This window comes from Protopterus annectens, chromosome 5.part1 (assembly GCF_019279795.1).
Source record: "Protopterus annectens isolate FY-2018-M chromosome 5.part1, PAN1.0, whole genome shotgun sequence".
In the NCBI taxonomy this organism is placed as follows: Eukaryota; Metazoa; Chordata; order Ceratodontiformes; family Protopteridae; genus Protopterus; species Protopterus annectens.
In genome coordinates this window covers 4445482-4468762 of record NC_056736.1, presented here as the reverse complement: position 1 = coordinate 4468762, position 23281 = coordinate 4445482, and the positions used below count along the sequence as shown (strand labels likewise).

Below are 23281 nucleotides of genomic sequence, written 5' to 3'. Positions count from 1 at the left end.
AAGTCTCCAATGTTTATGTTTGGGATGCCTTAAAATCATATCTATATGGACAAAGTATCAGATGGTATAATAATAAAAGGAAATATTGGGATAAGGAATTGTTAGATATTCAAAATAAATTAGACTCTTATAAACATAATAATAAAGAAAATATTATGGACAAGAAAGTTATTGAAGAAATAAACAAACTAAATGAGAAATACAAAGAAATTTTAACTCATAAAGTTAAAATAACTTTAGAGAAATACACGTTTTTGTCTTATTCAATAAGCCCCAAATACTTACATACACTTAAAAATAAAACAAAAAGGTTGAATAAACAAAACCATATCAAAGAAATCTTTTCTCTAAGGAAAAAGAAGAATGTTTCTAGTATACCAGAAATACTAGATGAATTTAGAAATCACTTTCACAAAATTAACCATAATAATATTAACATGGAACCTAAAGATAAAATAAAGAGTTTATAACCACAAATATGAATAAAAAGCTTAATAAACAACAGATTAAACTATTGGACAAGAGTATTTCATATACAGAAGTTATTACACAAATAAATAAGCTTAAATCAAACAAAGCACCGGGTAATGATGGTATTATACCAGAGATATATAAAATCCTTTCTAAAAATACATATTCATTAATACATAAGGTTTTTATTTTGGCCCAAACTGAGTTAATAACCCCCCCATCTTGGCAATATACATTTATTTCGCCAATTTTAAAACCTAATAAAGATCCAACTAGATGTTCTTCATATCGGCCCATCTCATTACTTAATGTTGATTATAAAATGTTTATGAATATCTTTGCTGATAGATTGAAGACAATCATTCCCAGCATTATAGATATAGATCAGACAGGCTTCATTGTAAATAGAAATACTTTTGATAATATATGAAGAACTTTAACATTAATAGATTTTGCAAATAGGAACAAGAAAGATTTAACACTTATTAGTCTTGATATAAGTTCAGCATTTGATTCAGTAAGTTGGGACTATCTGTTTACCTTAATGAAGTGCACAAACTTCTCGGATGCATTTGTAAATCTAATTGAACATTTATACAAAGGAACGTTGGCTTATATTAAGGTAGGAACATATGTTTCACAAAAAAATACCCATTCTTAAAGGTACAAAACAAGGATGTCCACTTTCTCCACTATTATTCACTTTAGTAATGGAGCCTTGGGCTAATTTGATCAGAAACAGTACTGACATAGAGGGTTTTGAAATAGATGAAAATACAACATCCAAAATTCAACTTTTTGCAGATGATGTTCTAATTACATCAGCAGGATCTAATTCTTCTATACAGTCTCTATTTGATAACATGATAAATTTTAAAAGTATTTCTGGTTTAATATTCAATGAAGAAAAAACTAAAATACTACCTATATATACACGAAAAAATATTCTCATTAGTGATTTTACTAAATATGTACCCAATTCAGGTCAGATAACTTATTTAGGTTAATACTATCTAAAGATATTAAATCTATTATATATAATAATTATAATACCTGTTTTCTTAATATACAAAATCTTTTTAATACCTGGAATAATATGTTTTTACTATGGAGGAGAGACTTAAAATTATTAAAATGATAATATTCCCCAAGATTTTATACTTAATACAATCAATAATACTTCCACCTACAAAAATAATTATCAAGAAACTGAACACACTAATGTTAAATTTCTTATGGGCACCTAATAGACCTAGGATTGCATTAAAGAAACATACTAATAGCTGGTCTCAAGGGGTATTTCTTTTCCAGACTTTAATTTATATACTATCTCTTCTATTGTAAAAGTTATTACTTTATTAATAGATCAGTCATATGTCACAAAATGGAAAGATTATTGGGAGCTAATTAGTATACACTTCATGAAAATCTCCTTAACACATAAAAATATGATTGTAAATAACTCCATGTTACGGTTACTAAAGGAATTTTGTACTTCACCTATTACACCTAAACATATGGTTTGTTACCCATTAAATATTATTATTAGTTATCGTAACTTTATATTCATGCACCCTAAGTATAGGGAATGGAATTTTATTGTATTTCCTATAAAGTATACTCAGGGTATGCTTTTGTCATCTACTTCTGAAGGAACTCATTTAGCTATAGATAATGATCTAAAGTACTGGTATCAGTTGATATCTGATAATAAAGTTAAAAATCTAGATTTCTTAAAACAAGAATTTGATCTAAGAGAAACTTGCTGGTTAGAGGTTCAGACCTTTAGACAACATCTCATTGATAAAATAGATTTAATGTCTATAACTGTTAAAGAATCTATTCCAACACTGATTGATTACTTGATATTAAATTTACAACATAAAGTTTCTGATAAAGGTAAACTTTCATACATACATAAAGTTATCAGACAAGAAACTTTTTACAGTGTAGATTCATACTGGAATTATTTCACTTCTACTAATGGGGACCCACCAAATCAACAAGATAAACAATATATATTGGAATCTGCTTATAGAACTACGTCTTCCATTGTCTGGAGACTTTATACATGGAAATTTTTACATAGATCTTTTTATACACCTTTGATGATGAATAAAATAAATAATAAAGATAATCTATGTAAGAGATGTAATGTAGAAATTAATGCTGACTGGGCTCATATGTTTTATGACTGTATAAAATTGAAAGAATACTGGAAGTCAATTAATGAATTTTTGCAGGCTCTTTTTACAGATAATTTCATTATTTCTAAATCTCTTATATTATTTGACACACCTGTACCTCAAAGTGTTAAAAAGGTTAAGCTTCCCTTGTTATGGTCTATTCTAGCAGAGCAGTGGCTAGGAAAATAATAACTAGAAATTGGATTTCAGATACACCTCCTTCGTTCAATGAATTTAAAAATGTTATGAATATAGTGTGCCATATGGAAATAAACACAATTAGGACTAGAACAAATAGAAAAACATCTTATTTTATTGTATGGGATAATTTACAAAATTTGTTAAAAAATTTTAATTTCAATAGCATGGTATTTTAGTTTAATTAATTGATCTGATTGTAGTGGATGTCTTTGTAAATACAGTTGTTTTGTTGAATATTATAATAATACCTATTTTTAATTACTTGTATAAAATTGTTATGATATTTCTCTTATATGTTAAAACAATAAACCTGTTTTGAAAAAAAAAAAAAAAAAAAAGAATAAGTACACTTCAAGACTAGTCAAATCCTAAAAAAAAAAAAAAAAAAAAAAAAAAAGAAAAATCTTGATGAGTGGATGGGAAATAGGAAATACACCCCGGGGATCACTTGTCTCTGCTCGACAGTGGCACAGGAAAATAACTTTCTTGTGTGGCATAAGTCAGGGAACCTTATTGGCTAGGCTTACATAGACCATTGGGCCAATAGCTTAGTACCTACCTATGAACCTATATGTTTCTAAATAGTGCTGCACAGCTCTCAACCAATCAGAGTCATTCTGAATAGAATAAGGGACAAATAAAGAAATAATCGGGGACAATCAGGGCTACTTTTAAAATATTAGTACTATTAACTTGAAACATTGACAGAATAATAGAATGTGAATTAATATTTATTTTCTGAAGTAAAAGAAATCTATAACTCTAGTTATTGTCACTATTTATTAAGTATAAGCCAAGTCCAGATGAGTGGTCAAACGTGAGCAGATCAAAATAACTGATAGAGTCCAGAAATAATTCAACGATTTATTCCACAGTATTGTAAGACCACCATACAATACACTATAACTAGCAGTCGATAAGCGCTTTCACCCAAAAATGAGCTTCATCAGATCAATCCACTGCTACCCATGATTCCCTTATATATTGTATACTGTATAGCAACCAATCAAATAATTAAGTAATTAAATATATAACAATAATGAAATAAAATCTCATATGCTTAAAAACACTCAATGTATGAAAACCAAATACATAGCAGCATACCCTACATAATTATATGTTAGGTTCATGCATAATGATGATTACAAATCCATATTATCTAAAAACTCTGTATATGTATGTATATTTAAATAATCAAAAATTATATTTTAAAAAACATATATATATATATGTATAATGTAATAGATGTGTATACTATATCTAAAACCTCCTAAAAACATACATATCTGTGTTCAATATATACCACAATGACATCTTTATATGAAGCTGATGATGGACACTATTTTGTGTGAGAAAATAACAAACTTGTGTGAACCATAAGCGTATACTACCTGAACTTAACATTAACATTCCTCCTTTTTTTTCAGGGCTGGTTTGATAGAGGCTCTCTCATTCAAACCTGGATAATGACACAATATTCATACACCCAGATTCATGCATAGAATTTAGAACACAGGTAGCAGCCACATGCATGACCAAGAATATTGTGTACCTGGCAGTTTGCCAGGTATGCAATGCATTTTATGTTGGTAAGACCAACCGTCATTTTAAGGACAGAATATGTGAACATGTATACCACATGAAAAAAGGTAACACACATAATGCATTGGCTAAACATGTGGTTGAGATGGGTAATGAACACCATTTTTTATTCAGGGCCTTAGAACTAATAGAACCTAATATCAGGGGTGGGGACATTAGAAACCACACTGAGGATAGAGAAAGCAAGTGGATTATGAGGCTGAGAGCTGACAGAGGCTCAGGTTTGAATGAGAGAGCCTCTATCAAACCAGCCCTGAAAAAAAGGAGGAATGTTAATGTTAAGTTCAGGTAGTATACGCTTATGGTTCACACAAGTTTGTTATTTTCTCACACAAAATAGTGTCCATCATCAGCTTCATATAAAGATGTCATTGTGGTATATATTGAACACAGATATGTATGTTTTTAGGAGGTTTTAGATATAGTATACACATCTATTACATTATACATATATATATGTTTTTTAAAATATAATTTTTGATTATTTAAATATACATACATATACAGAGTTTTTAGATAATATGGATTTGTAATCATCATTATGCATGAACCTAACATATAATTATGTAGGGTATGCTGCTATGTATTTGGTTTTCATACATTGAGTGTTTTTAAGCATATGAGATTTTATTTCATTATTGTTATATATTTAATTACTTAATTATTTGATTGGTTGCTATACAGTATACAATATATAAGGGAATCATGGGTAGCAGTGGATTGATCTGATGAAGCTCATTTTTGGGTGAAAGCGCTTATCGACTGCTAGTTATAGTGTATTGTATGGTGGTCTTACAATACTGTGGAATAAATCGTTGAATTATTTCTGGACTCTATCAGTTATTTTGATCTGCTCACGTTTGACCACTCATCTGGACTTGGCTTATACATTTTTATTATATTCACGAGTGGTCAAGTGTTTTTCTGTGTAAGGCAGTGTTTGGTACTTCACTATTTATTAAGTGTAATACACCTTTTCTCCAAAAAATAACCAGTTTTAGGAGGGATTAATAAGGACAGCACTAAAAATTTGAGTCAAAATTAGGGACATCCAGGAAAATCAGGGACAGTCAAGAAGTATGGCTGCATATTTCTGCTTTCTGGGCTAGTTCCAGTGGTCTATATTACACATTGCTTTCCACATTCATATTTCATAAAGCTGTTCTGCATTCAAACATTTTGTTCTATATTTCTTTTTGTAAAGTTAGTATACCTGTCAGCTATAAAGCATGACACTACCCCCCTCACACCAGGTATGCTATAAAGCATTACACTACCCCCCTCACACCCTATATGATATAAAGCATGACACTATCCCCCTCACACCCTTTATGCTATAAAGCATGACACTACCCCCCTCACACCCTATATGATATAAAGCATGACACTATCCCCCTCACACCCTGTATGCTATAAAGCATGACACTATCCCCCTCACAACCTGTATGCTATAAAGCATGACACTATCCCCCTCACACCCTGTATGCTATAAAGCATGACACTATCCCCCTCACACCCTGTATGCTATAAAGCATGACACTATCCCCCTCACACCCTGTATGCTACAAAGCATGACACTATCCCCCTCATATCCTGTATGCTATAAAGCATGACACTATTCCCCAAACACCCTGTAGGCTATAAAGCATGACACTATCTCCCTCACACCCTGTGTGCTATAAAGCATGACACTATCGCCCCCACACCCTGTATGCTATAAAGCATGACACTATCGTCCTCACACCCTGTATGCTGTAAAGCATGACACTATCCCCCTCACACCCTGTATGCTATAAAGCATGACACTATCCCTCGCACACCCTGTATGCTGTAAAGCATGGGTCTATATTACAACTATGAAAGTTCTTTTCAGCAAATACATAAACAGTGACACATATTGCGTGAACTGCAAATACACCGAACGCCCTAATCCGCAAAATTCAAAATCTCGAATCGTTATAGTTGGCAAACCCCACCGCCCACTACATACTACCTACCCAAACAAAATAAATAAACCACATACATACACTAACCAAAACCCTACTTCTATCCCTAAAGTAAAGCTTGCATATACTATCATGTATGCACTTAACTTAACCCGCACCCTAACCCTAAGGTCCGTAACTATCGCACACTTACCTTATGGAGCTATACCGCAGAAGGGCCAACTATGACGATTCGAAATTTCGGATTTCCCGCTTCAGGACGATCGGTATTTTTGTGGTTTGCTGAATACGTGTTGACGTTTCCATATTCGCGTAGGTGGACCTTCGCGGTTTTAATACGGAACCATAAAGCATGATACTATCGCCCTCACACCCTGAATGCTATAAAGCATGACACTATCCTCCTCACACCCTTTATGCTATAAAGCATGACACTATCCCCCTAACACCCTTTATGCTATAAAGCATGACACTATCCCCTTCACACCCTGTATGCTATAACGCATGACACTATCCCCCTCACACCGTGTATGCTATAACGCATTACACTATCCCCCTCACACCCTGTATGCTGTAAAGCAGTAGAACACCCAGTGATTATCTGCTGTGCATTCTAAGTGTGAGATTTCTTTGCCCACATTCACTTATACGGAGCACAGTACTTTTGTGCTGTCCCCTCCCCCACTAAATGTCTTGTGCACTGTATAGGTGAAGATAATTCAATGCTATTCTTGTTTGTGCCCTATTATTCTGTCCCTCAGCATGTTTTGTACTATTACATTTTAGGATGGACAGTTTGACCTACCTATTATGCTTTATCTTTCTACAAAGTCTCTTGTGCACAATTTAAAGGAAATGCTACATTTTTGAGTATATTGTTTTGCTTCAAAACCCCTAAGCTCTTGTGCAGTGGTGTTTTATTGCAAGAAACACAATGCTGCCCTCTTGTGCACTTTACCTGATATTTTGATTACCACACCGCACATGGTACCTGTATACATCATTGGTTGGATGAATGAATTAAACACACGGTATCCCTGCTGTACATAGTCCTACCACTGCTTGGTGCAAACCTAGCTAGAAACTGACAGATTCAAGATTCAGATTACATATGTATGTATATTTATATATATATATATATATATATATATATATATATATATATATATATATATGTGTGTGTGTGTGTGTGTGTGTGTGTAGAATATAAATTATGACCATACCTCTCAACCTCTAGGCATTAGTGTCATAACATAGTAGAAGGTCAAAAAAGGGGAGCACTTTCTTATTTTCAATATAGAAGGTTTTCAAATATTGCATTTATATAGTTAGTGTTACAGAATCTTTGTGCCAGCGTAGACCACTTGTTTAATAGTATGTGGTCAGTTTTATCAAGAATTTCAAGTCTTTGTGGAGCAAGGCTAAATCTGAGTGCCAAAAATCACTGTTATGCTTAAATCATAACAGTTGAGAGGTATGATTAAGAACACAGAAGTGCTTCATTCAGCTTAAGAGTATGGAATCCATATTCATAAGGAAGGAGGCTGTCACTTTGTCCACACAAGTGTAGCAAGTTGTTTATCATTTCATTTTTATCCAAATATGATAAATATAACAACTACTTTACCTGTATTTTGCACTTTGCCTCCACCAGCTGCAGTTTAGTCTGTGCCAAATCCAGTTCCACTGCTTTCAGTTGCTCCTTTAAAGACTCTTTCTCTTCACTGCGGTCTACATCTTGGTTGTCCCAGTGCAACACTGGCAGTAGAAATGACCATTCTTTGTTAAACAACTCACTGCAACGCTTGCATGACATCAGTTTGCTCTTAAAACATTAGAAAAAAATAATTTGTCATTAGTTACTTCATAAATATGAAATAAATTACTTTGTTTAGCCCAACTTCTTCTCCTGGTATTCTTCCCCAAAAGTAGAAGACAGGGTGTTTAAGTCACTCATAATATGGCATGTGGTTTATTTACATATACACCTGGTTACTGACAGAATGACATCTACTTTGCCCCAGTACACAACTAAGAATCTGAATTCAACCCATAAAGCCTCCACCCTCTTTCAGTCTTCTCTCCTCCATTTATCGGATGCTATCTTGCATCTCATAAGTTACAGCCTACCACTTCTTTCAGGAACCAGTTATGGTTAATGCCAGATCAGTGTAAAATACTATTGTTATAGGTCCTTGCTGTACCTTGTGTCTTTTATTTGTAGCAATTACCTACTTAATTCCTGGTATGTCGCGGTGGTGCAGCGGTAGCATTGTTACCTCACAGCAAGAGGTTCCCCCATTCGATTCTCAGCTGGAGTGCGGGGAGTGCCTTCTGTGTGGAGTCTGCATGTCCTCCCCGCGGTTAGGAGGCTTTCGAAAGACATGCGTAAATGGGCGTGCCTTTGTTGAAGGTTGGACATTGAGCTGACACCTCGGCATTCATGAAAATCTACTGCCAATCATTAGCGGACCGAAGTTCCACTATGGCGACCCCTAACCGGGAAAAGCTGAAAGACAAACAGCAACAACCTACTTAATTCCCGATTCCCATCTTTCCTCCTCAGTTCCACTCACTCACTTTACTCTTCATGATGTTGTGGATCCAGAACTTGTCTTCCCAGTATCTCCTACGCTCTAGTGAAAAGGGCATCATGATCTCTTCTTACAGACCACCCCTACCCTATATTCATTAACCTTCTCTCTCTCTCTCTCTCTCTTTATCTTAGCTAACATTGTTATTTTTCTTTCCCAATACAATTTCCAGAACTGCATGCAAACCCAGCCCTACAACAGAACAGCAGAATGACTTCCTTGTGTCTGGACTTTATCCTACTCAGGATGAATTCAGCATCTTATTGGCTTTAGCTGCAGTTTTTTGCCTTGCATTAAATATATATACCTAGACTCACCTTGAAAGATGCATTACATGTCAAACATCATACTAGGCGCAACCATTTACAGAGTCACTCTGATGATCAGTCAGTCATAAATAAAAATGTGAATTTCCTGGTAATTCCAGATGTAAGGGGAGGTTAACACTCCCAACCCATGTTTACAATTAGTTAGATGGGGATAAGTGGGACCCCCCCCCCAAACAGGATATTAAACAATATAACAGCAGCACACATTAAGGATATTCCGAGATATGCTTATTCTGGGACACTTTTGGTACTTATACATGTAACCTTACTCTTTTTGTATGCATAAGAGACAAATGCCAAACCAAGAACCAATACGAAAAACTAGGTTAAAAACAGTGGAAGCAGAAACACCAAACTGCAGTTAGACCAGAAGTCCACTTTAATGAACACAGGATTTAGTGCTTTTGTAAGGTTATAACAACTTCTTCAGAATGAGTAAAAAATCAAACACCTTGCTTAAATACCTTACGTCACCTGATTCAAACCACATCTCTCAGGAGACAAAACTCCTAATAATTACAATACAATTATTGAACCACATATTTAAAATAATTAAAAAATAACAATACAACTCTACATGGATACAAAAATTTAAACATAATATGACATTACCTAAAAACACTAGCTATGGATGTAGATTCATTAAGACCTGGCAATGAAGTCACATTTAATTTGAGCTGCTAATGCAATTCTTTGCACTCTATTAAATCACACCACGGTCCTCCTAATACATTCCTAGGAATCATGTCAACCCCCCAAAATAAAAAAACTATGAGAAGGATTTTTTTCTATACGACAATATAAAGCATCAGTATTTTTCCTATGTAAAATGTCGTAATTATGTTCATAAATTCTCTCCCTAAAAGTACGCACAATGCTAAATATACTAAGCCCGCTGATTTACAGGTACAATGAAAGTTGTTTTTTATATGAATGTTGTTAATAACAACTTCTTTCTTTTCTATTAAATACTTACATTGTGGGCAAGTTCCACACTTGAAGTTGCCCCTACTTTTTTCACTAACTATTGTAAAAGTAGTGTCTCTAGTTTCCAACAGATTCTTAATACATCTACCTCTCCTAGTAACAAAAATGAGCTTATGCCTTATTATATTCATAATTCCATTGAAGGCTTTAAAAATAATGTCTAATAATGTTTTGAATATAAACATATTCATCATTATATGTAGTAATAAATTAACATGTAAATTTGTCATTGTTCAATTTTTGATGCATTACTTGTTCTCCTTCCAAGGTCAAAATAGGTTTAATATTACCCTGCCTTCTTTTATTGGAAACTTCCTCATAAATAGATGTGATTAACTCTAGCTATGAATATGTCTTTTAACTTATAACATTCATCATTAAAGTGGGAATCCTCTGAAATCATGTGGGCTACTCTAATGTACTGCCCCTTTAAAATGCCTCTCTTTTGATAGGCTGGGTGACAACTACTATAATGCAGTAAACTGTTGGAATAGGTAGCTTTTTTAAAGATGGTACTCTGGATTTGCTTACTACTTTTGTCTTTATAAACCTTAACATCCAAATAACTAATAATTTCTTTACTATATTGATAAGTGAATTTTAGAAAAGGGGTAGTAGAATGTAGATAATCAATAAATTTCTCTACTTCAGTCTCACTTATGCCCCATGGAATAAAAATATCATCTAAAAATCTGAATAGAATTGCCAAGAAAATGCACTTTCTTGATTAAAAATAAAACATTTTTCCCAGTGCAATAGGACAATATAGGCAAATACAGGGGCGTAACTGCGGTTTGGTGTTTCTGCTTCCAATGTTTTTAATCTTTTCTTATGCATATAAATTTTTTACATTCAGTAGAATGGTACCCATGGCCATTTGGCAACATTAGTCAACATGACCAAATCACCTAGAGCCATATTTACACCATCGTATTGCTAGCCCTGCCACTGTGCACAGTCTGTGATCTGTGTTCTCCTAGCTTGCAGATACTGTGCGCCACAGTAGATGCCCAAAGCGGTCTATACAACTCTTCCCCCTATAGGGCACCAGGTAGAGTCTGTGCTGCTGGTCAGCTACAACTACCTCCATTGGTGAGTCTCCATTCAAAATGGGAAAAAGGGGCTTGATGTTGAGGATAATGATTCAGTGGAATGGTACAGGTTTAATGAAGTAAACCAGTTCATTTAAGTGCAGATGGCACGATGATCCTATTCATAAATAACTAAACTGACATAGGTGTAGTAAACAAATGCCTATCTGTGCAGAGTTTAAGTACAAAAAAACATTGGACTCTATAATTTAACAAACAGTGGCATAAAAAGTTGCAAAACTATTTCTGTCTCTCATACTAGCACTCCTTTTCATATTAGATGGAGTCTAGGAAAACAATGTCTAAATCGTTAGAGAGACATTTTGACCAAAACAAAGACTATCAAAGTGTTCCTAGGTCCTCTACTATTGTGTTCTTTCTGAAAACACAACCATTAGTTTAAGTTCACAGGATTCTTCCAGAACCACTATCTTCACAGGGGATATAGGAATCATCTTTGGTTTACGGTATCTAAGCTTCCCATCTTGCAGCCATGTACATATTTTTTTACCAGCAGGTGTTGTTCAACTAGTATTCCTTTTGCAAGTAAGACATCAGTTAGTGAAAGTCCAGGAACTATGTTCTGTGTTTCTCCAGTGGCTGTATGCTCTGTGTCTGAGAGGAATGCCCCACTCTTCTACTAAGAAACCAATTCTGATCCAGAGAATTTGGTAGCAGTTAACATCTGTGAAATGTTTCAGCAAGATCAAAATATGCCTTAATTACTTATTTATCTAAGTAGCACTAACATGTTCAGAAAGTAAGATTTTCCCTTTACAAAACTACTGTTCTTAATCTAATAACAGATATTCTCTTATTTCCTTCCATTATACATCAATGCTAAGCACATACACACACACACACACACACACACACAATATCTATATGTACATACATACATACATATATATAGGTTTACTATCAAAATTTCAAAAACGTTTTTGCGAGTAATTACTTACTTGAAAAACATTATCGAAATTAACAATAGCAACCAAGCAAAATAACGAAACAAAAAAAGTCAACAATTTGAAATCGAATTGTTGACATTTTTCAAACTTACCTTAACAACGGTGATGTTCACACGTTTTACAGGGGCCAAGCCCTCTGCAGCCCCGCTACTTATATATTACAACTCTGAGATGGCACTACAGTGAGGAAAAGGGCAAAGTTCCTGATCCCCACCGTATGTGATCTCCAATCAACATGTCAATATCACAACAGCAAATGCACACTAACCTTCGCTGTTGCGAGTTCAACATTTTCAAATCGCTGTTATAAAACTTTGATAAACTAACTTTCGACAATCAAAGTTCAGATAATGGCATTTGAAATTTTGATATTAAGCCATAAAAAGACTTTCGGCTTTTCCCGGTTAGGGGTCGCGCACAGCAGAACTCTGGTCCGCTCATGACTGGGAGTGGATTTTTCCAGGGACGAGTTGCCATCCCGACGCCCAACCTTCAATGAAGGCATGCCCATTCATGCTTGCACCTATCTGCATGTCTTTAACGTCACTCGACCGTGGGGAGGACATGCAGACTCCACACAGAAGGCACTCCAGTTGAGAATCGAATGGGAGAACCTCTTGCTGTGAGGCGACAACGCTAACCGCTACACCACCGCGGCTCTGATTAAGCCATATATGTGCGTGTGTGTGTGTGTGTGTGTGTGTGTGTGTGTGTGTACACACACACACACACACACACACACACACACACACACACACACACACACACACACACACAATGTTGATTTTGACGATGAGCCTGATTCAGTGCTTGATGCTAACATACCAGCTGGGAATGAAATGTTTCTCTAGGCAAGCATAACCCACATTCCTCCCTAAGCATGGACTCCACAAAAATTAGCACAGACAACTTTAGGGATGATAGCGTAGGGCAACCCATTTTAAAAAGGAAAAGTATACCCTTAATGTATTCTTAAAGGTCTGTGAAGGAGACATCACAACAGCCATCAACTATAAACTCTACTCTAAGTGGTACAACCTCACCACCAAAGAAAAAGAAGCCTATGCAACACTCCCAAGCTTTGAGTTATGAAAGCAGACAAAGGGGCAGGCATTGTGATTATGGACTACAACACTTATGTTATCAAATGACAGTAGAGCTGACTAAAGTCGGCAGTTAACTAACATCTCGCAAGAGTAGGTAAAGCAGATTCCACAAGATCGACAGAGTCCTGTACGGGCTCCTTAATGAAGGGCACCTTTCCAGACATAAGTAGAAATTCATGAATTAGTTGACTCCCCAGACACTGTGAAAATGTTTGGCATTCCCGCAACAATGAATGAGTTAAACCCACCCCCATAGACACACTGTGTCTTCTAAAAAGACTAAAACCAAGTACACCTCAGAGATCTTGGACTACTATCTAAATTGGGTCTATATTAGTAGTTTGAATGCACAATTGTCCGAACACTGAAACATAGAACTGGGAAGTTTGAAATGTCAAAATAGCAAAGCTGCAGAACACCAAATTTTTTCTTGGGAAAAAAATTTGGTGGGCCATTTCCATGGCTTTGCTATTTCCTCCAGCGTGGTGCGATCTCGGAGTTTGTATATTTAAGTAGGGGTGTGTGGGGGGCATAGCCCCCAAAATTGTGGGGTGTTGGGGGCAAAGCCCCCCCACATTAGGAACAGTTTGGAATGTACATGTGTTTTCTGGTTATGTTTCCCTGGGAAAAAAAAATCGCTGTTCTGAGTGTTCGAAGTTATTGCATTTCGAACTTCCGGGTTCGACATTTACGTATTCGAACTTATTACAGTTCAACTATGTGATACAGACCCTCTAAATCCAATAGTCTAAAGCTCAGAATTCTACCTCGAAGACTTGTGGGAGTTTCTCAATGAAATCTTCCAATTTCAACACCAAAGGATCCCTAGCAATAGTACCTTGGTCACCCTTGACATCGTAGTTCTTTACACCAGCATACCTCACAACAAAGGAAATGAGCTGGTAAAGAACTGCCTAGACACACGGGTATGGACCCAATCAGACTACACGCTCTTAGTGCACTACTGAAACTCATCCTGGAGAACAACTTATCTGCCTTTAACAGGACCATTTATCATAAACTGAAAGGAGTACAGAGCAGCTGCCATCATAACTCTTTAACTTCTAGTTATACATACATATATATATATATATATATATATATATATATATATATATATATATATATATATATACACACACTACAAAACTTTTGGTTCAGTCTATTAAAGCTAACAACCTATCTGGAGAATCTTTGTTTGCAAATTCAGTAGTCAAAACCTGGAATTCGCTCCCATCTGACCTTACTCTGAACCCCTCCCTAAATCAGTTAAAAAAAAAAAAATCTAACCCAGTATTTTAAAACTCACTGGTTATGTCCTTGCCCTAATCCTGACTAAAGCCTCATCTACTTTCAAAGCCCTGCAATTTTTTATTCACAATGACTTACCTCTTACACTAAAAGGCTTGAAAAGAGAAACTGCAACATCTTTGCAGATACTCTGTATATAGCTGCACCTACAGGTTTGATAAGAGAAACTGTAACATATTTGTATATATTTCTGAATATAAACTGTATTCTTCATAAGGCTTAAAATGTGAAACTGAAACATGTATGTTAATACAATATGTTTGTGCATATACTGTAACTTGCTTGTCTTTATCTGTTTGTAAGTTTGGAGCTTTTCTCTCCAGGCCTCCACTGAAAATGGACACGTATCTAGTCGGACTATTCTGGTCAACAAATGTAAAATAAAATAATAAATAATAAATAAATAAATATACACACACACACACACACACACACATATATATATATATATATATATATATATATATATATATATATGTATATGTAAACATATAAACATAAAAAGCTTCTAAAACCATGCATGAAGGAAAATAAAAACAAAGCCAGTGTTTAATGCTTTCATTCTTTATTGGTGAAAAAAGAAAATAGTTGTAATGAGTCAAAAACAGGACTGCAGTTCAATATATAGTGTCTTTAGTTCCACCCACTCTGCCAATGAAACCCAGAGACTTCCTGAATTAAAATGTAAAAGTAGCAAAAATATGAATGAGTCATGGAAGTGTTAAAGTAATAAAAATTCTTGAAACAATAAAGTGCATGAACTGACAACTTCAAACGTGAACTAAAATGAAGAAATAGGTAATGGTTAAGAAGTTATCTTAGCCATTTTAAAGCACATTTAATGTCAAGAGACTCATTCAGCCCTGGGTGGGAATCTGCACTAAGTAGCATCTGCCACTTTAATTCTCGCACTTCTAGCAAAGTGTCCATGTCACCAAAAAACAAGTCTATCTGTTCTAGCACTAAGAATTTAAATTGAGGAAAAACCTGAGCATGACAAGCTATGTTTACATAAAGCATTTCATATATATATATATATATATATATATATATATATATATATATATATATATGTGTGTGTGTGTGTCTGTGTGTGTGTGTGTGTGTGTATGTGTGTATGTGTGTGTATGTATATATAAAATACATTTCCTGTGTGTTTGTGACAATGTCCTAATTTTTAAAGATTATATTTGTTATTGCTCACATATCCAGGCTAATAGGAAGTGGGAAACTGATAGATCTATCCACCCATGAGAGCTCATTCATTCTTGGGGGGGGGGTTAGTCCTGTTCTTGCCTTTGACTGGTGTGTGAGTGGGTTTGGCTCAAAGTGGTGTCATAAATGGATTTAGAAGAAAACCCATACTTCAGTATTGGTTTGAACATAGTTGTACGCAAGTACAAAAACCTCTTTAAACACAGTTTCCTAAAGCAGTTCAGGGTAGTTCCTGGCTTTAAGCAGACTTCTTAAAATGCGACATTCTCTAATGAAAGTGCAGTCATTACTGATAATGTGAGAAAGGTCAAATGAATTGACCTCTTGCAATGTTCTTTTTTAAGAAGAATAGGTGCATACTATTAAAATGTAGGTAGTTGTTTCTAAATTTTTTTTTCTGTAAATGTTTGAGTCACAAGTCAACGTATCAAGGTTAAGAGTAATTTCAGTGTCTAAGAAAAGGAACTGTTGCCCATAGCCTGAGAGTTTAAATGTTAAAAATGGAATACTGTCCATTAAGGGAGAAATAAACAGTAGAAGGTCCTGTTTGGAACTTTGCCAAATGAAAAACACATCACTGCTATAACGTTTATAGGTTCATAGGTAGGTACTAGGCTATATGCCCAAAGGCATTTATAAGCCTAGCCAGAATGTGTTGGCTTTTGCCACCCCCTTAGATTAGTTCCCTGTGCCTCTGTCCAGCAAAGCCACTGAAGTGATCCCTGGGGTAAACCCTCCACTTCCATCCACTCATCAAGGTTCCTCTTGAAGAGTGTCAGTGAGGAGCTCTGCCTAATGTTGATTGGAATCTTGTTCCAGAGCATGGGAAGTCTCTGGGACAGGAATCTACTCCTCCAGCACAATCTATTCATTGTTGTGGTGAGGTTTAGAACCCTAGAGCATGCGGCTCGAGGGGATATGGTTTTCTCTAGGTGGAGCATGTCCATCAATTCTGGGTTGGACACGGTCCCGCATGTCAGGCAGACATCACCTCTGAGTAGGCGGCATGCAACCGAGCACAGCTGGAGCTTCTCCAGTCAAGTTGCAAAGGGCATCCGTTTGAGGTTAGCGATCCTCCTAGTGAGGTACCTCCACAGCCCTTCCAGCCGCTGCAGGTGTCCTCTAAGGCACATCCCAAAAAGTCTTGTTTTTTTCAAATTCATAGGTTCATAGGTAGGTACTAGGCTATCGGCCCTAGGGCCTATACAAGCCTAGCTGTAACAATTCCCTGGCTATTGCTTCCCACAAATATTTACTTTCCTGGATCTCTGTCTAGCAGAGCTACTGATGTGATACCCGGGGTGAATTTCCTATCTCCCATCCAGTCATCAAGGTTCCTCTTGAAGAGGGCCATTGAGGCGCTCTGCCTGACATGTATGGGCAGCCTGTTCCAGAGTATCCCTCCAGCATGTTCTATTCAACATGATGACAAGGTTAAGATCCCTGGAGCATGTGGCTTGGAGGGATTGGGATTTCTTTAAGTGTAGCATGTCCAACACCTCTGGGTTTGACATGGCCTTGTATGTTAGGCACAACTTGCTTCTGAGTAGGTGATATGTGACGGAGTATAGCTGGAGTTTCTTTAGAGGATCAGCATAAGGCATCTGCTTTAGACCTGTGATTCTTTTTGTGAGGTATTTCTGCGACCTTTCTAGTTGTTGCAGATGTCCTGTGAGGTACATACCAAAATGGGCATTATATTCTATAATGGGTCTAATGAGGGATGAGTATAGAGGGACAATTACCTCCTTTTTTCTGGATGAAAAGCCCTTAGTAATGAGGTGTGCCATGTAGAAGGATTTTCTAACTGTTGTGGCTATGTGGTTATCAAAGGTGAGACCACTGTCCACCTGTGTCCCTACGTCTCTTATCACACTTTCAGTGTTTAGTGTACTGCCACCTATGTGGTAGATCACAGGTACGTGTTTTTTCCCAAAGGGGACAACTATACATTTTTTGGCATTTAGCTCGAGCCCATGGCTCTGGCACCAGGCATCTGTTTTGGTAAGGCCCTTTTGTAGTATATCCACATCATTTGTGGATTCAATAATAGCTCGTAGCTTGCAGTCATCTGCGAACTTTGTAAGCCAGAGTCCCTTAGTGTTGGCCTGTACTTCAGAGAAATAGATGCCAAACAAGAGTGGTCCCAGGACAGAACCCTGCAGTACACCACTTGTCACTTGTCTGGAGCTGGATTTGGAGTTGGCTACTTTTACAATGTGTGTTCTGTCAGTAAGCCAGTTTGCAACCCATCGAGTGACATAGGGATTAATGCCCAGCTTAGTAAGTTTATCTATGATTCCAGAGTGGAGGATAGTGTTGAAAGCCTTGGCGGGGTCCAAGTAGGCTGTGTGAACCACCTTACCCTCATCCACGGCTCACGAACCCAAACTGAGTGGGGTCCAGTGTTTGAAGGTTGCCAATGTCTTTGTTTATAAGTTCCATGGCCTTGCAGATCAGGCTTGTAAGACTGATGGGTCAGTAGTTCCTGGGATTTAAAGTGGATCCCCCTTTGTGGAGTGGGATGACTGTAGCTGTGCGCCAGTCTGTGGGCACGAAGCCTGAGGTGAGGCTATGATTAAACATGACACATAGGTGAGGTGCCAGTTCATTTTGTATTTCATGCAGTACACAGCCTGTGATGTCATCTGGTCTCATGGATGCTGTATTCTTGGCTTTGGAGAGTGCGTTTTTTACATGAGTGGCTATGATTACTGGAATTTGGCATTCTTTTGGTACTGAGATGGGCCCTGTAGGGGGTGAGATGGGGGTGAAGTTAGGACTGAATCTATCTGCCAGAATATTGGCAATATCCTTGGGATCAGTATACCTAGTGCCAATCTGCTGTAGCTCAGTGCAGATCTGAGTTTTGCCATTTAGATTCTTGACATCACTATAGAATGCCTTGAGGTTGTCTTTGGAATCTTTGGCAATTTTGTTTTTGTAACTAGCTTTGGAAGATTTTATGAGGGATCTCAGCTTTCTACTGAGGCTGGTGAGGGAGTTTTTTTTGAATCCTGGGTTCTTCCTCTTTTCTGCAACAGTTTCTTCCTTCTGTTGTACAGCTTGTTTATGGCAGGGGACCACCAGATTGGCTTACTTTTTTAGAGGACAGTGTCTTGGTTCTATTTGGGATGGCTCGGTCCATGTACAAGTGAATGTGCTCGTACAGCACCTTAGTGTAGGATTCAGCAGCATGAAGTTGGCTTTGGAGAAGTTTTTTACAGAGGTTTCCTTAAAGGGGGTGGGGTGGGATGTGGATGTCAAGGGTGATTAGCTTATGTTCTAATCTGACCAATGAGGGGGTGACCACTGGTGTGGAGCATCAATCTCCCATGTTGTTAATGACCAGGTCTAGAATATTGGTACCCCTGGTGGGACTATGAATTAGTTGCTCTACGGCACTGAAATTTATGAATTCCAAGAACCATTGAGCAAAGGTGTTGGTACAGGAGTAGTTTTCCCAGTTAATGGCAGGGTAGTTGAAATCACCCAGTATTAAGGTATTTGGTTGTATCTTAATATTTTCTAGTATGTTTAGAAATGTGTAGTGAGAATCTTGGGGCATGCTGGGGGATCTGTAGTAAGCTACAATTTGGATTGCATCTTATGTAGTGTTAGTTGATATGATAAGTGTGATATGAGTTGTAGCCTGATACTGCAGGGGTGCTCTCTGGAGGTTTGAACTAGGTCTCAGTTAATGCACAGATATTGATGTTCTCCATTTTTAGGAGAGCCTCAAGAGAGTGCATCTTGAGGTTTAGACTTCTAGCACTGAATAGCATTACCTTCAGATTTTGCTTGTACCCGTTGCAGTTTTAGTTTTGTCCTTTGAACCTTGGCTAAAAAAGGCACTATAGGGGTGGCAAGAGCCTTAGCCAGTAACCGGAATCGCAGGGGCGACAGGTGCAAACCATCTCATGCAAAGCATCATGGTTTGTTGATCATGTCATCCCAGGCAGACAGATACTGGATCCCCTTTGAATGACACCAGAAGCTTAGCCAATTATTTAAGTCAATCATTTTGTCCTTATACTGTGGTATCTTTCTGGGTGATGGTAGGATGTTACTCAGGACTAGGGTCATACCTGCTTGGGCTACATGATCCAAGAGCTCTTCCATGTCTCTTTTCATGTAGTCCAGGGAGGTACATCTCAAGTCATTCACCCCACCTTGGACAATGACAGAGTCATATTTGTACTTGTTGTGGAGTGACTTAAGTGCATGCGTTATGTGGCGGATCCTGGCTCCTGACAGGCAACTAACTGTAATTTTCTCCTTGTTCAGCCTGGTGAGTGGGACATCAGTGTGCCTGACTATAGAGTCACCTATGACTAAAGTGTTGGGTACGTTGTCTTGCCTTGGGGGCTGCTGTTGGGTGGCACACTGTTGTTGTGAGCTATGTGACACTTTGGTTGTGTTTGGGGGTCATGTTTGTTTGCGTTTCAGCTTCAGAGGTCCTTGTTGCTTGGGTAGGTTATTGTTAACAGCCTCCGCATTTGTGGGTTTTGTGTTGCTATGAGTGGGTTTTGGTGGTGTGGGTTTTGAAGGACTATGTGTTTTCTGAGGTGTTGTGTGGGTGTTAACCTTCTCTTCTTGACTGTCTAGCACAATCTTGGCTGGAGAGAGCTTTGCTTCCAGTTTGGCTATGTAAGTCCATCTCTCGCAGGTAGTTTATAAAGAATGGTAAGTTCCTAAGCCGTAAGACCAAGGTTAGCGAAAGTAGGTGCCATCTTAGTACCCATGGCAACCCCCTTTATCTACTGATAAATAGTTCCACTGAAAAAAAAATTCCATCAAGAACCATGCTAACAAGAATGCAAATAGTGTGAACCTTGTTGGCAGAGAAGGTAGTGTAATGTTCGTGGGGCATGTTCATATATAATGCTTTGATATCTAAAGTGACCAACATCGTATCATTTACAGTTGGTGAATGCCTGTGGAGTTCATCTAGGAAAGCCCGACAGTCTCGTAGATAACAAGTCATTTATTGCAGAAAGGGATTCAGAAGAAAGTCAACAAATTCCGGGATCTTTTCTGTTTTAATTTTTCCTGTTGGAAACAATATGCCTAAAGTTTTAAGTTCATGTCAGTTCCTAGCCCAAGTCTTGGAAAATTTTTTGGTATTCCAAAAATTCATAAAGACTGCATTAATCCGCCTTTCAGACATATTATGTCAAACAAAAAAAACTAAAATGGAGAAAATCTCTGAATACATTGACTGGCTATTGAATCCCTTAGTTCAAAAAACACTCATCTATGACATTCTTGAGCTTTTTGACATGAATTGTTCCAGCACCAACCCACTAGTGCAGACAGGATGCTTGTGACATTTGACATCGAAGCTCTTTACATTCTCACTTGGAAGGTATTGATTATTTAAAGTCTTTTTTGTCACAGGCAACAGGTATTACTGAAGAAAAAATACATACTATTTCCAGATTCACTTCTATGGTACTAGAAGGAAATTTTTCCATTTTAATGGTGCCATCTATCAACAAGTGAAGGGGGTAGCTATGGGCTCAAAAAATGGCTCCTGCTTTCGCTAATCTGGTTCTCACAGCTTGGGCAATAAACTTTCTTGATAATTAACCTGATTTCAAGTTCACTAGGCTTTATATAAATGTTACATAGATGTGTTTTTTCTATGACAAAATTCTGAACAGCATTTAGAAGAATTTATTAAGAAACTTTCAAACAGCATCCCATTTTTAACTTTTAAACTGCTTGTGGTAAAAAAGTGAATTTCTTGGATACAGTCATTTCCTTGGACACAGAAACACATTCCTGGTAATCGAGCATTTTCAGGAGACACTTTCTGAAATAATTATTTAGACTTCACTAGCATGCATCCTTTTTTCATGAAAAGGAATTTAACGAGAGGCCAGTTCATTAGACTCGTATATAGTGAGTAATGAAGACACTTTCATCCAGGAATGTACCTTTCTTAAAAGCTTATTGAAAGCTAGAAATTACCCTGATTATTTGCTAGAAACAGTTTTCTCCGAGGTAAGCAATGCTTGAACTATGAAATTTCCACCAATCCTGAAGCATGGGTTCATTCCAAAATCCTATCAGCAAACGGAACCGAACCATACCTCCCAAGAAGCCAATCTACTTTCAGTACCAGACCAAACCCCTAGTTTCAACAGTCCAGTCAATAACCATGAACCTCTGCTTACATTAACCAATCAGTCAATTTGGACCTAAATATTAGTTCTCCCTGCCCATCAGCCGCGACTTGGTGCATATAAGAGATATCATCACTAGAAATTGGAGTATTCTACCTGATAGTCATGACATTACAAAGTTGGATACACACACATCTTCTCTTATAAAAAATTAAATCTCTCCAAGCATCCTTTGAGAACAGGGATACTCTCTTTCGGCTGCATTTAGATATAAACTGTGGAAATGCCCCAGGCATGTTTGCATGTGAGGGTTGTGTTGCTTGCAACTACATCTTTATGGGTTCATTTTTCCACTTTAAACACTTAACATTATGATTGTGACACTTTAAAATGTAGTTTATGCAGGAGTGTGCATGACATGCTGTTGGTTTTATATAGGCAAGACTTCACATAAACTGTAGAGCAGGATTAAGGAACATTGTGCTGCCATTTGAAACTGGGACGTCAAAAATGCTTTGGCAAAACACTGTCTACACTGTAGCGGTTTTGTACAATTTAAGTTTATTGTTTTGGAGCACACTGACATGGTTTTTTGGTAATGTGGATACGCTGTTGGAGGTCCAAGAATTGCAATGGCAGTTGCAGCTAAACGCTGACTCTTCTCCAAGGTTGAATGAAAATCTAAGTATTAAATGTGCACTTAGATGGCTCAGTTAACCCTGCTGCCGATTCTTTATTATGGTCTACATTAATTACTTTTTTAAAAATCTTTTTATTAACAATTTTTAATAATGCAGTACAAAATACATTAATTACTTTTTGCATTTACGTCACCATTATTTAATTTAATCACTTTTACTACTGTGTGCTACTCTGCTCCTATAGGTTTATTTAAAATAATATAAGTTTTTATTACTGCTGTGTTTTTACCATTGGCTGAAGGAATTGTTTTATTACGTTTCATATATATATATATATATATATATATATATATATATATATATATATATATATATATATATATATATATATATATATAAAATACACACACACACATATCTATATACACACACACACACACACATATATATATATATATATATATATATATATATATATATATATAAATATATACACACACAC

The 23281-nt window shown here is 36.7% G+C and overlaps 1 protein-coding gene across 1 annotated transcript in view; it reads right to left on the bottom strand.

Moving 5' to 3' along the window:
* Positions 1-23281, bottom strand: part of LOC122803659 (rab GTPase-activating protein 1-like) — an 834818-nt gene that overhangs the window by 34662 nt on the left and 776875 nt on the right. Inside the window, exon 9 of the mRNA XM_044073438.1 lies at positions 8034-8231. Coding sequence (XP_043929373.1) covers positions 8034-8231 — 198 coding nt within the window. The remainder of the gene's footprint in view (positions 1-8033; positions 8232-23281) is intronic.